Genomic DNA, 14,797 nt, shown 5'->3' with positions numbered 1-14,797 from the left:
TTATCAAAGCCAGAAATGAAAACACATGTTATACCTTTATTTTCATCCTTTTTATAAACAAGTTTTCATTAAATACTGTTGCAAAGAGTTTTTCCTCTAAACATTTAATCTTCAAATAAAATCAAACACTGCTTCTTAAAAAGCAGCATTTGGCTTTTTACTAATCTTTCAGATCCTCTCTATTATTGATACAGAAAAAGTATCCTCTTAATGTGATTCTTTCTAGAAAAGAGAGGGGACAGGAATCTAATGCAGGTACAAAGGATTTCACACTGGGGATATTGCCCAATCACTAGAAAATTTTTGTTACCTTTTTGTTCTCCACTGCAGCCTGATTTAAGAGCAATAACACCTTTGTTGCCAGTGCTCTCTGTTAATTATAATCCTCAAACTCCCTGAACATGGTTTAGAACATATACAAGTAATATAGAATTAAGGTTTTAAAGAAAGTAAGTGAAAATGCCCTATTGCAGTCATATTTAAGGGATGCCAAAACTTCTTTACAGTATATGTTTTTCCCTCTACAAATTCAAAAATAAAAATATTGGCTCACTTAAAGCCTTTTATCTAGTCACTGTCAGTTTTCTCTCTGAAGCACCGTGGTTTTATCCAACAGAAAGGCTAATTTTGGACTTATATTCCCCAAAATATGAATGTTTGACCTAACAATTCCATTTATAAGCAGTATAACAAATGAAAGTGAGAATGAATGAGCTAGAGGGATGATAGGTAGTCAGACTCAGAGTGACACGTCATCACATTATGTGTGTAAAAACCAAAGAGACAGGCTGCATCTACTCTAGGCCCCTGAAAGGGATAGTTGGTGGCATGGTGAAGATTCTGGGCTTTTAGACAGAATAATGTAGATTTAGAATGTTATGACCAGAAGGTGTTAGATTTTTGTTGTATGCTGTACCAAATGTCTTCTTCCTAAAGCAGTTTTGATTCTTTCTTTACAGTGAAGATGCCAATATCTTTATTTTACTGTCACATCTCATCCCTCACCCTCCATCTGAGGAGGGCTGGTGGCCACAGTCTCTATAAGCACGTGAGGTGTTGGCCTGCATGACTGAGGGCTCAGTAACTGCCCAGTTTTAGCAGAGGTGATAGGTGGCCTTGCCTCAGAGCATGGGTGGGAACACAGTTTGTTCTGTGACCTGAGTCCCTTGTCCCTCATATCTGCAAAACATCCCACAGTGCATGTTCATTTTTTCTTTGAGTTAAAGTCCTCAAGTATTTTCCTTCTTTCACCTTAGCTAAGGGCACTAGGTTTCCCTGTCCCCAAATATTTTTTTTAAGTGTTAGGATTGATTAACAAGATATATCTTGTTTCCAGATTTTTCTTTTTTGTTTTTTTTTTGGCCACGGTAGATGACCACAGGGAAATTGATAACTAAATAGCTGGGCTATGGAGAGAGGCAAGAGTTGCTTTCCTAACAAGGAGTAGAGGAGGCCAGTTATTAAGAAAGTGGGAGGCCTGGAGTGGAAGTATCCCTCTGTTCAGCTTCCTACTTGGCTGCGGTCTGTGGACCACTACCTTCCTCACACTCTACTTTTAGCTAGATCTGAAGTTGAGCAAGCTCCAATCCAGTGGTCCTAACACTGCCAGGATGAGCAGGCCCACTGGTTTCTAATTACTTTTGTAGCTGCTTCCCCTCCCCCACTACCATGTAGGGACAGCAAGAACATTGGGTCAGAGGAAAACCCATAACTGGAGAAAAGCATAGGTTGGGGGGAAAACAATTCAAAGTATTTCTAACAGTTCAAAATAAGAAATATCTGTGACATTATATTTTCCATTTCTGGGTTCACTGACTTGTGACATATTTAATAGAAGAAGTATTAGAAAGCATCACTGACAGGGCTTTTTTGTTGTTGTTGCTTCCTGGCCTAAGAAACTGAAATAGGGCATGCCCAGCAGGGCTTCTCACAACAGTGACAGTGAGGAAAGAATTCCGTGTGTCATCCTCATTGATGCAGGTGCTCCAAGTCTCACATCTTCCAGGACTCTATTTGTCAAACCACCAGTCTGATCATTTTTTCTGAACAGACTGCCTTGACAGTTCAGTGAGAACACACACGCTGTGTCAGGGAGGGTTACACAGACAGGGAGAAGTATGTGAAGGCTCATAGACTTGAGCCTATAGGGATGGATTTGGAAAAGGAAGTGAGCCCTTTGGTCCAAGTCTTGGTTGATGGTACCAGCACACCCGTAATCAAGTATTCCAAGTCCTAAGCATAGGGCACAATCATCATCAGCATTTCTGGATCATTTTTGTGAAGAGATTTTCTGGGATGGCAAGAAGAAGTAAGTGTATGACAGAATCACAAAGAGCATGTATACCTGTTGATATTCTAGGACCACATTAAACAAAAAACAGTGATAGCATCAGGAAATTAATAAATGAATCCAGAGTCCAGTAACTTGTTCTAAGAATTAATTAGGTGAGGGGGAGAATTTATAACTTCTACTGCGAGGTATTGAAATTATAATAAGGTAGGTAATATTTTAGGGGTGTTTAATATTTAATTGCCTTATATTGGAAATAGCGTTAAGAATATCTACCATCATTTGGTAAAATAGATGCAAGGTGTTACAGAGCTCCACTGATATCTGTGTCTTTTTATATTCCTTTGTAGATGAGAAAAAGGGGGCTCAGAAGGATTAAGGCTGTTCAAGTACATAGAGCTATAGCAAGAAGCAGATCTCAGTTCCAAACCCAATTCTGACTTGTTTTAACCCCCTATTCTTTCCATTTTGTCATTCTACTTCTCAAGACTGGGCAAAGTTGAAAGACAGTAGGGATGTAAAACTTTAATCCATCTCTCAAGATTTGAATGAAACCTAACCAACAGATTTTTCTCCCAGTTCCCATATTGTTTTGGAATATAATTATTTGATCATTACAGATACCTTGATGGAGAGTCTCTTGGAAAACTGTTGCCAATGGAGGTGAAATTAGGGAGAAAGCATATGAAATTTCCTAGATCTACTACCTGTTATGACTTTGGTTCATCATTTTTTTTGAGAGCATAGAGTCTTCTTTCTAGTGGCTAACCCATGACACTGTGTATAAGTAGGGGAAATGAAGAAAATTATTGAGGAAGGTGGTGCTATTGTAATTCACAATGATTTGTGGTGGTCATATGTTCTGGTACTGGCTGCAGAGAAAAGACAGGCTAGGATGTGGTCGGTTGAAGTGTAACAGACTCAATTAACATTAGAAATTTTGGAAAACAAAGTATAAATTAGAGAAAGTCATAGATCTCACTAAAGACTGGTTATCTAAGGAGCGCTCAGAGGATCTTTCTTAATGTTAAAAGCCATGTGGGGAGAGGCTTGGTAATATCAGGTAGAGTTGGGTTCATTCAGCAAATTGCTGACCACAAGGTCTATGCAACAGATGAGTCCTCACCTCCTCTTCAAAACTGTGGTTATTTGGTATTGTTTAAAATACAGAAACAAGAGATCATACACTTTTGTTGAATCATCACCAGTCTTCATATACTTTGTATACTTTGTATACATATACTTTGTATACTTCATATACAAAGAAACAGGAAAAGTAAGATCAATTTTGGACTAAAGAATTACATCCTACATGAGCTGCAGTTAATTGGGAATAGGAGAATAAACAGCAGACAATGAAATCTAAATTAAAACTCACATTCTCTTCTCTCTTCTTCAGCCAGAGGAACAATACATTATTCTTGCCCTAATCTTCTAGTGTTCTGGGATGGTGGGGCTAATTGATCAGTAAGATGATAATTAAACTGAATTCTCTGCTATTGGGCCTTTCCGTCACAGTAGAGATAACATATACAAGAACTAGCTGCAACAATTGCAAGAAATTAATCATCTTTTCACAATATCTCTTCCTTACATCCAGTGTTCACACCAAATACTTGATATGTTCTTGTATGTTACCCAGAATAAATAAAAGAAATTTTTTTATTTCATCCATGAAGTAGAAATCCTGATGGAGTAGGATTTTGCAGTTCGTTTAACTCAGCAGTATGTTCTGGTAAGCAGTGCTCTAATAGTTTTTCTTTCACTTATTTCCAGGCTTTGTCCTACACTGACATATATAAGACGTGTGAAAGAGCTTCATTTTCAGCCACTCTGGATGGGTAATAAATGGTAAGTGATTCTCAAGCAATCTACAGGAATCATACTTTTATGTCCTTGATGTTGAATGGAAATGTTTGATTTTTGCCTCAGTTATAGAGAATAGTTATGAAAGTGATTTTGTTCATTAAATTATGCAAGGTGATGAATGTATAGCTCTAGTTTTGTGTTAAAGAAGAAAAATACTTGGTATACTAGCAACTTGCAATGTCGTAAGGTACACACCAAAGGGTATGGTGCAGAATAAAGGAGAAGAGGGCAAAAGCAGATTTCTCTGAAAATGAAGGAGTCATTTTTAAGTTTAGGCCAACCCAAGAGGGTTGGTTTAAGAGCTGTCCAAATGAAGCCTTATTTTTATGATGTGTTACCCTTACCACTGACCAGCTCTTCCACACTGCTGTCACCTCAAAGGTGGTTTTTCTAAATCCACTGGATTCTTAGAGTAAATTTGGAAAGAGATGTGTTTGCAGCAGTAACTGACCAGTTCCCTTTCACAGAAACCCATCTTAACTGCCCGTGAAACAAGCCTAATAAAACTTGTGAAATTTACTAGTTGCCATTCACCTCCCTGTACCAAACATGCACAGACCAAGAGTACAGACCATTTGCCAGGTGGTATGTGACATGTTAAGAGTTACACTCATTTATGTTGATTATGCTATTAGGAGCTGCGCCATCACGTGTATATGTGAATAAGCATGTGTGTAATCCAAACGCTTAGAGTGCATCACGGGTCCCTCATGATAAATAAATACATGTGAAGAGATGAAATAAGTAGTTTAGATCTAAATTTCTGCAACATTAGTTCATAGACAGTGGTGTACCCTGATACTTTCTTCAAGTAAATTTGCTGGTAAACTGGGAATAAAATAATTCTTGAAAGCATCTGTGCCCCTAGTTTATATACAGGCTTTGATGTAACAGCATCACTTTCCACATAATTTGGAAACAAACTGAATTAGAAATGAGACATGGGGGACTCAAAAAGAATAGTAAGCTGGCTGGGTCAAATGGTTTTGACTATAATATTTCATAATGAGAGAAAAGTCTTAGTGACTAGGGTATGGAGTAATGGAAAAGTTTCTTCCAATTGGCAAAGTGGGAAATAAAAACGATCAACATGCATCGGGTGATAATCAGTCATTTCACCTTGAAAATAATGTGAAGAGTGAACCTTTAGACATCTCAAGTGACCAAACAAGTATGTGCAGAAATTAACTTTTTTTTTATTATATATCATATAATGTAGTAGTAAAGTCTGAAGTGCATGAATAAAAAGTTAGTGAAATTACAGGAGGAACAATCTATATAGCAATAATAGGTGCATTCCCTGTGCATCTGAAAGAAAAAAAAAAAGAGTTTTCACTCATTTTGGCCTAAAACTTAGTGTTCAGGTTCCCAGGATTCTGACATCAGAACCCGGATAACGCTGATTAGAACCATAGGGGCTTTACAATAAAAGCTAAAATATTGACCATATGATGGCAAAAAGTCTTATTTTGTGGTTAACTGATTCTCTTCTAGCTACTCTCTGATGAAGTTGGTGGTGCTGTAGAGGAGGACCGCCGCCTCCTGGACGAGGACCGGGACCGCTCAGCATCGTAGGGGACATGCTTGTCGTAGTTCTCCATCTGAGCCTCAAGGAAATCTCTCTGCTGCTGCCTCATGGTCTGGCTTATGAGCCCAGGTAGGGCATGGATGCTACCAATCAAAGTCTCCAATTTGGTTTCCAGGGTAACGATCCTCTTCTCAAAGTCTTCACTCCTTTCGTTTAAGTCGGAAATCATGTCATACATGATGTTCTGGGTCTAGAAAACAGGATTGAGAGAATAGAGAGATGAAGAGCGAAGTTTTAATTCACTTGCCCTGGAAGCAAACTATCAACTCTCAGAGCTTGAGGGCTGGTCTCCTTTCGGTGACATGCAATGCAGCAGTGGGGTCAGCTAACTGAACACTTGACCTGGCAAAGCAAATTCAGTGTGTCCGTTCAATGCCAGGATTTAGGAAAGAAAAGATCTTAGGCCTTAATTTGATCCAGCTGCAGAAAATGGTGTGCAGGTACTGCTGGTGGTATGTCCAAGGATTTTAGGTGGTGTGCAGGTAGACAAACACGTTTTGATTTCATATTTATGTATATATTCTAATGGTTGTTAGAAAAGTTAGCATGTCAAATTCATTTTGCAACATGTAATACTAATTAGGGCAAGGCTGATTTTTAAAAACAAGCCGATTTGAAGAACAATACATAATAGTACAGATGGTATTAGGATGTAGCAGAAATTTTGAGCATGGAATATGAATGAAGTTTAGGACAAACTGATTTGATCAAGTAATTTAGTAACTTAAAGCAATTAATATCTTTTTGCTCTCCTATGTTCCAAATTACAGGCTCTCCATTGGGTCAAATAGCATTTTTATAGATAACTGCTGAGAGAATAAAAGTTAGGGGAGACACTAAAGTTACCAATCCACCTTGTTGGCTATGGCTGAATCAGAACTAAGTGGTTTGAAATAGGAAAATGCTTTTGGTGCCCTAGAGAATTTTGCAATTGGTTGTCCTGCTCAAAGGGTATTCATAACTCTGACACCCAGTTATAGTTCCGGAAATAGCCAGGAGACGGGGAAAGAAGACCTCAGGGCTGATCAGCTCAGAGCCAGAGAGGGAAGGGGGTGCTCAAGAAGGGAAGGCTGGAGACATTAACCTTAGCCCAGTGCAGCCTTTCCCAAGCCTAGACCCCTTTGGCTAAGCCTGCCCTCCTGTCTTATTTCCCTCTATAATATGTGCTCTTATCCTGCTTAACAACCTCTTAATGGTGATAAATGATGATGAACTGATTAAATAAGGGAGTTACTGTTCGGAACACAGGCACCTCCTTTGAGTTTGGCCAGGAAGACAGAGTGCATTAACTTTATTTTTACTGTTGATACATAGTCTTGAGACTATATGAGCAACATCCATTCATTCAGAAACCCTTATGGCATGGATAGTCCTGCAAACATAATAATAAGCACGGCGCTAAAGAAATAATTGAGGGGCTTCCCTGGTGGCGCAGTGGTTAAAGAATCTGCCTGCCAATGCAGGGGACACAGGTTCTAGCCCTGGTCTGGGAAGTTCCCACATGCCGTGGAGCAGCTAGGCCCATGAGCCTGCACAACTACTAAGCCTGCACTCTAGAGCCCGTGAGCCACAACTACTGAGCCCGCGTGCCTAGAGCCCGTGCTCTGCAACAAGAGAAGCCACCACAATGAGAAGCCCATGTACCACAACGAAGAGTAGCCCCCACTAGCCGCAACTAGAGGAAAAAAATCCCACGCGCAGCAACGAAGACCCAACACAGTCAAAATGAAAAATAATTAAAAGATACAGCATCTTGCCTCATAGATATATAATTTTACTTCAAGAGACTATCTATTATATATAATAGTATATATAATATGTATTTATATATGCTATATTACATATAGTGAAATGATATATAATATATATATTATTTTCAAGGGGTCTCTTATTTTTTCATAAAAATACCCAATTTCTTTTATCATTTGATCTAGGAGTGGTGGAAGAACCTGCCCCATCTTTGTCCATGATGTGTCCCAGTGAGAACAATGTGTGTAAATACTGAGCACATCTTCAGGCCTCGTATGTGTGTGCTGCCCAGCCTAAATGAATGATATATGATCTCCCAGGGGTAAGTCATTAAATACTTCACTTATCATCTTCTATGTATAAGATATCAAATATTCATCTTCAACATATTTATACAGTATGTATTATTGATATACATTAAAAAATGAATATAATTAAGTGTGTTATTTCATGGGACTAGGACAAATGGATGTAATTTTTGGAGAATATACTGGAGGCTTTATAAAGAACATAGCAGTTATAGCAAACAAACAGCAGAACACAGGTCCAACAGAGAGTTGCCTCTTTCAAAGGATTCATGTTAACAGGCTCAACACTTACACATAAATCTATTCTAATGCCTCCTATAGAATTTAGAACATTGAAAGGTAATGTTGTCATTATTGACAAATATTCACATTTTGAAAGTGGACTTCACTTGAGAGGAACAACCAAAAATAAACCAGATAAAGTGTATAACTGATAGAAGAATTGGGGATTATTAATGTCCTTTTAAAAAGTGGTATGAAGACCTTGAATAGTCAAAACTATCTTGAGAAAGAAGAAAGGTGCTGGAGGAATCAGGCTCCCTGACTTCAGACTATAGTACAAAACTACAGTCATCAAGACAGTATGGTACTGGTACAAAAACAGACAGGTAGATCAATGGAACAGGATAGAAAGCCTGTTGCTTAAAATATATAAAAAATAATTTTATTGATGAGTCCTATTTAGCCCTGAACCTCATAGTAAAGCCTAGAATGTGGTTCTGCTCTCATAGAGATGAGACTAAACTACATATAAGCATTCCCAAAGTACTATCTCATAGTCCACTTACGTTTCTTACTGAACTTCCAAATCACTGCAAGTAGGAAAGCTTTTAGAATGGGGTTGAACAATGTAGGTAGGGAAAGTGCATATTAAGTAAGAGTTTCAGAAGAATTCTTATAAGTTGGGCCATCATGTCAGCATAGTTTGTTGGTTTGATTTGTTAAATAAGTTTGGGGTGGCCTCCTCCTGAAGCATTATTGATTTCTATGCAGTGGTTAGTTCCAATAGATGCAATCATGAGGGCTGAGACCCCAGCTTACCTTTGCCAGGTCCACCAAGGTATTTGCTTGATCATTCAGTTTCCTCTGCTCCATTTTTACACTTCTTAATCTAAAAGACAGAATCTGAAGTCAGAAAGGTTCCTTTTCTTCCCTACGACTATCGTAAGCCTTCCAAAGAGCATGCACAAAATTGACAAGAGCAAATAACTGCATGGATAATGCCTTGAATATTTGGCATAAAGTCCAAACTGGTTATGTATCTGGTACAATGAGAAGCATGCTTCCCCAACACCGCAAAAAGGAAGGGAGAGAGAAAGAGATGAGGTGTCCTTAGGACAACTATTTACTAGGTAGTTAAAGTTCAACTGAGAAAGGCTCATAAGGCTTTAACCATATGAGAAAAACCAAAACATTCCTTAAAGACCCAGTATCGTGACAAATAGACATAGGAAGAAAAATGCAAAGCAACTGGAATTTTATCAATGTTGGAAGCAGTAAGCACCTTCCTATGCCTATGTGACTAGATACAGGTGTTAGCCCTATTTAGTCTGAAATGGATTGGGTTAGGTATTTGAACCTGATGAAACACAGTGATAAGTGAGATTCTCATTAGCAAAAATAAAACTTTTATTCAACCAGCAGCAAGATAACTCAAAACACATAATTCTCTTATTCGTCATTGTATTTCACTTGACTTTTATCTTAAACTGCCATTGAATTTGAAGGGAAGCCAGACCATTTCCTTGGGAGAACTTCCTTTAATTTTTATTCTAGATAAAGGCACAGGACAATTAAAGTGTCTGACAGGTGGGATCTCTTCTACTGGTAAAGTTACCTTTAGAAACTTTTAAATATCAATGTGTGTATCTGATTGACAGTCAAAAAGCTGGTTTTCTTAAAGACAAATTCTGAATGAGTACCTACTATTCCTTAACTTATTCACAGTAATATTTCAACAAACATTTACTCAGTGCTTGTTATGTAGCAAGAAATTAAGATTTTCCAACCAGAGAAAAGTAGTTGATTGTCCTTTAAGCCAACAATTCAAAGCCATGCTCCAAAAGAGAAGCAGGTCTCTCTGAGCTGCTTTGTGAAAAACCCACGCTAACCTTATCACTTTGATGACGAGTCCTTTGCAAAGTATAGTGTTAATGTTGGAGAGAGTACGCTTGAGTATGTCCCAATTTAAATGAAAGGTAATTGGTTAAAGGGATAAAAAAAAATTCACAGGGCAAGATTTTACTGCCAGGGAGATTTTTGTAACACATGTTCACGATGCTCAGTGATCCTGTTCTGAAATGTGGATATCCAATATGTCACCAAATCTGCTCCACAGTGAAGAGACAGTGCCTTCTGCCAGTAAGAGTTGAACTGACACCTGCTTACAACATGATCTTTAACAGTCTAAAACAGCTTAAGGTTAGAACTTGTGATTGTGACTATGTGTTTCTTTATTAGAAGACTTGGAACTAATTTAACTGGCTCCTTTTTATGTTATTATAGTGATGGAAAATGTTTCAGTCTAAAAGAAATTTACAAACATATATTTAAATCTAATATGTTGTTGAGAAATGTTTCTCTAAGTACTTACAAGGGTTACAATTCTTGATGTGTGCCTTTTAAAAACAAGTCAAAAAAAAAAAACCAAACACAACAAAAAAAACCAAGCAAAGCAACTTTAAACATGTGTGGGTCATTACAGAGAAATGTACTAGAAAGACTAAGTGTCAGACATGTATTCTGTCCGCCTTGGCCCTAACCTGACATTCAGTTTCTTCATGTATGAAAAGAAGAGGGTTAGATTAGGACTTTGTTTTTGAAGTGCTGAATTTATACCAACAGAGGTGTTCTAGATGACTAAATGATACTCAAACAAGACATTAACCAATACTAGAACAGATGGAGAGAGAGTTATTCCCTTTAATTCTCTTCCAATTCTTGATTATTATAAGAAAAATGTCTCAGGCTAGTCCTATCCTGTTTTTATCTCCTAACAAACACCTGCTCTTCCCCTGTTTTTAAAAAAAGAGGGAGGAGAATCTCAGCTCAGAGCTTTCTGCAGGCAACAGCTTGTGGCTAGAATTCAATACCAGTGTTTCAATTGTCGACTGATGTTCCCTTTACCTCACTCTCCTTGCTGGGAGTGATATATTTTTAAATCCACTTATGATAGGGATTTATCATAAGCTTTCTTTTCAAATTTAGGTAAGTCATAGCAGAGCTGGCACATGAAGTTTGGGGACACCGGAGCGGAAGCCTCCAGCAACTCGTGAGAGCAGCACGGCCCTGAGCCCTACTAGCCTGGTTGAACTGCCTGAAAGGTAGGAGAACTGGTACAGAAAGCCTACGTAAGCTGCAGCTGCCAGAATAAAAGGTAACATGCAGTTGTGTTTTTCACTTCTTCCCCCCACCCGCCCTCACCCCCAAAAAAGAAGAATAAGAAACATATGTTGATTTCTTCCTTGTGAACTTCACTTATCACAGGAAAATATCATGATTTTGGAACACATTTCCATAGCAGCAATCAGACTACTAAAATTCACAAATAAAGGATCCGCTTGGGTGCATGCAGCCAGTAGAAAATTCTGCGAATGTTGAGAGGAGCGGCTCACACAACTTACTTCCGAGCTCTATTTTCATTTTGTTGAAATAAAAAGACAAAACAAAAGAAAAGAAACTGTAAAATATTCTGGAACAAAATAACACAGAGTGGTGTTCATTCATGCACAGGGGGCTCGATTCATTAGCTGGAAGGTCCTGTTAAGATTCTGCAGGATTTTGGCATATCGATCAGAAAGAAATGCTATTCCATTATGTTATCATCCTTCTGCATCGCTACTCTACTTCCCCACCTGAAAGCACATAGCTTCCTCCAGAACTAGAGTTCGGAAGGAAGAAGTTGTGTAAAGTCATCTTGGCCTCTTTGAAACATGATGTTCAAGTAAACAATAGGAGACATTTTTGCCTAGTATCAAAAGATAATATTCTAAACAATAGGATTATAATTTTTGGAGGGGGGTACGTCTTTTCCAAGTTGGTCTTTTGAGAAGCCGGGGCTATTGAAGAGCCTGGTCTTCTGACAGGGGGTTAACCTAACACTCTCTGTTATAGACATCACATTTATTGGATTTCTTGGCTGTGAGACAAGTTCATGTTAATTGATGGGTCTCTAGCTGAGACCGAAGAATGAGAAACTGTAAAGTTGATACCAGAAAAAGTGGTAAAAGTTACAGAAACAGAATGCTTCATGGCACTAAGTGACGATCCCCAAAGACAGCTACGTTACTGAAGAGAGGACACAGGCCTGCAGAGTTAGGCATCCAACAGAGACTAGCAAGGTCATGTGTCCGGGAGAGAGGCTGGGAAAAGAGAAGGAGAGTTGAGATAGAGGAGGCTGGTAGAAGGGGGAGAGAGCTGCTGCAAAAGCTCTCTGGACAAATCAGAGGAGAGCAGAGGCCAGGAGAGCTCTAGCAAGTCAACCGGTACATTTTCCCTCAAGTGGCAAGGTCCGATTTCACCTGGTGCTGCCTGACAAGGCTGGGGCAGTAAAGGCAGTAAAGGCCTTGCCCTTAGGAATCGAGCCCTGTGTGCTTTCATGTATGGCTTCACTCATTAAGTTCAGTGAAAGATAATTATGCATAATTAGCATAATCTATCCACACCCAGCCCATCTACTTTTCACAAAGTATAAGTACCCTCCCACCTCAAGGAAACCCAACAGCCCCAAGACTAATTTATAAAACAATTCAGAACATTTTTGCGTTGCTTAAAGCTCATCTACTTTAGAAGTACACAAGGCTACAGAAGAAACAATGAGAAATGTCTGAAAGAAGCAGAAGAATCACGTGTGGTGTCCTCTGTTACTCTACCCAAAAACAGCATGCTGAACAACCCATGTAACCTACACCACGAAACCCTTCAGATCATGTCAGTACAGCTTGTAGCAATATGCCAATGGCCTAGGGACAGTTTTTACACTGAGTTTCACCAAAGATTTTTTGCCTTTTTTTTTTTTTTTTTTTTCAGTATGCGGGCCTCTCACTGTTGTGGCCTCTCCCGCTGTGGAGCACAGGCTCCAGACGCCCAGGCTCAGTGGCCATGGCTCACGGGCCCAGCCGCTCCGCGGCGTGTGGGATCTTCCCGGAGCGGGGCACGAACCCGTGTCCCCTGCGTCGGCAGGCAGACTCTCAACCACTGCGCCACCAGGGAAGCCCCTGCCTAACATTTTATTATAAGAATGTTCAAACCTAAAGCAAAGTTGAAAAAGTTTTATAATGACCACCCATAAATTGTCCCCCAGGGTTTTGAGTGTGAATGTATTCCACACTTAAGAGTTCTATGACAATTTATATAAATGTAGAAACACCCACTATTTACACATGGCTACAGAATTATATGACAAAAATTGTCAAAGCGTTTGCTTTTTTTTTGGTTATAAGGAAATTTATCAATGGCATCAAAGGCAAGTCACGTTTCATTACATATTGACCAGGTAAGTTACACTAACAGGAAGGGACACAAATACAATCCTGGAGGAAATGGGATGTGTGGATGCTCAACCCAAAGACTGACCCACTTGCCTACTTCCACGTCATCTCACATCCTTTCCATCCTGGGACACCACATTTTCTCACACCCGCAAAGGTAAGTATTCTTTTTAATAGATCTGAACAATATAGGTTAGTATCGAAACATACAAAGAATGATTTCTCCACAGTATACCATGTGTACCTCTTGTATGAATGTTGCGGTTATTGTGTTGTATGGTTTGGGGGCTGTAGGAATGATCACTCTACCAGGAAATTTTACCAGGTGACCCTTGAGGGAGAGGTAAAGGCTCAGCATCTCTCAGAGGACCCACTCTCTTAGGTCTAAGCTTCAAGGAGTCAAGATGTGGAGGCAAGTGGTCCTAGGTGGTGGCACCTGGTTATAAAGGTAGCTGTGAGCTCCAGGGAGCGAATTCCTGCTTGTGAGCCAGATCGAACACAATGTTGCTCTCTGTGTTTTTCACTTTTACTCTCTCCCAGACTTTGAAAGAGTACTCGCTTAAAATTCTTTTCCTTATATGGGGAAAATGCATAGTTGTGTGTCCAGTCAAGTCACAGAGCTAAAGGAGAAATAATGTCACTTTGGTGTTGGTGGCAGCAAGGGAAAGAACATGTGTGAATTGCTAAGAGTAGCAATGAGGACCAGCTTACTCTACCATATATGCAGAGTCTCCTATTTTAGAGCTCAGGGTGCTTGGATTTTATTTTCATTAAGAAAGGTAGCAACTTCTATACAAGTACATGTATGTCTATAATTATAGACATATTCCACATTTTCAGTGATACCTATTTAAGAAGGAGAGTGGATGGCAGATGAAGAGGTGAAAGATGAATGCTTGGTGATTTTCAACGGAATGTGAGTGTAATATACATATGAATTCCCTAAATATGTAAAATTAACACTTCAGCCTCAGAACTTCCTGTCTGCTGTACTAATTAGCTCTAAGAAAACACATCTCCCTTTATAATCAGGATACCTAGTATTTACCTACCTTTCCACGATTACCCTGGTAGGTTGCATGAGAAAAGCCACTTTTCTGACCCACAAAATGTGATGCATCTGCCCTGTCCCATACAGAAATGGCATTAAGAGCAAGGCTGCATGGCATCATAACTGACACCCGCATAATGTACTTACGGTAAGGATGCTGCCAGCCTGGGGGAGAAAGACCTGGTGCTTTCAAATTATCATTGAAACTTGCTAGATAGAGATTTGTATTTTACAAATCTATGACGGTAGGTATAACAATAACAATAAAATGGCACGAAGGACTTAAACAAATTGAATAACAGTGGCCTCGATGAAGTCAGAATAATGACTGCAAGGCCTATAGGAACTCTAAACTCTATAATGAACACATAGCATCTAGAAAATCCGCCAAGTTCTGAGTGAAAACTAATTTAAAAATTCGAGTATTAAGTCAATTGTACGTACTACCTTCAT

General features: G+C 39.1%; 1 protein-coding gene across 1 annotated transcript in view; it reads right to left on the bottom strand.

Moving 5' to 3' along the window:
* Window positions 1–5,391: 5,391 nt before the first annotated feature.
* Window positions 5,392–14,797, bottom strand: part of KCNN2 (potassium calcium-activated channel subfamily N member 2) — a gene marked incomplete at its 5' end in the record, with an annotated part of 183,692 nt that continues 174,286 nt past the window's right edge. The window contains 2 exons of the mRNA XM_082652031.1: window positions 5,392–5,937; window positions 8,846–8,915. Coding sequence (XP_082508157.1) covers window positions 5,650–5,937; window positions 8,846–8,915 — 358 coding nt within the window. The 3' untranslated portion in view covers window positions 5,392–5,649. The remainder of the gene's footprint in view (window positions 5,938–8,845; window positions 8,916–14,797) is intronic.

This window comes from Grampus griseus (genome assembly GCF_964374135.1).
Source record: "Grampus griseus genome assembly, chromosome: 3".
In the NCBI taxonomy this organism is placed as follows: domain Eukaryota; kingdom Metazoa; phylum Chordata; class Mammalia; order Artiodactyla; family Delphinidae; genus Grampus; species Grampus griseus.
This window is presented reverse-complemented; position numbering and strand designations above follow the sequence as displayed.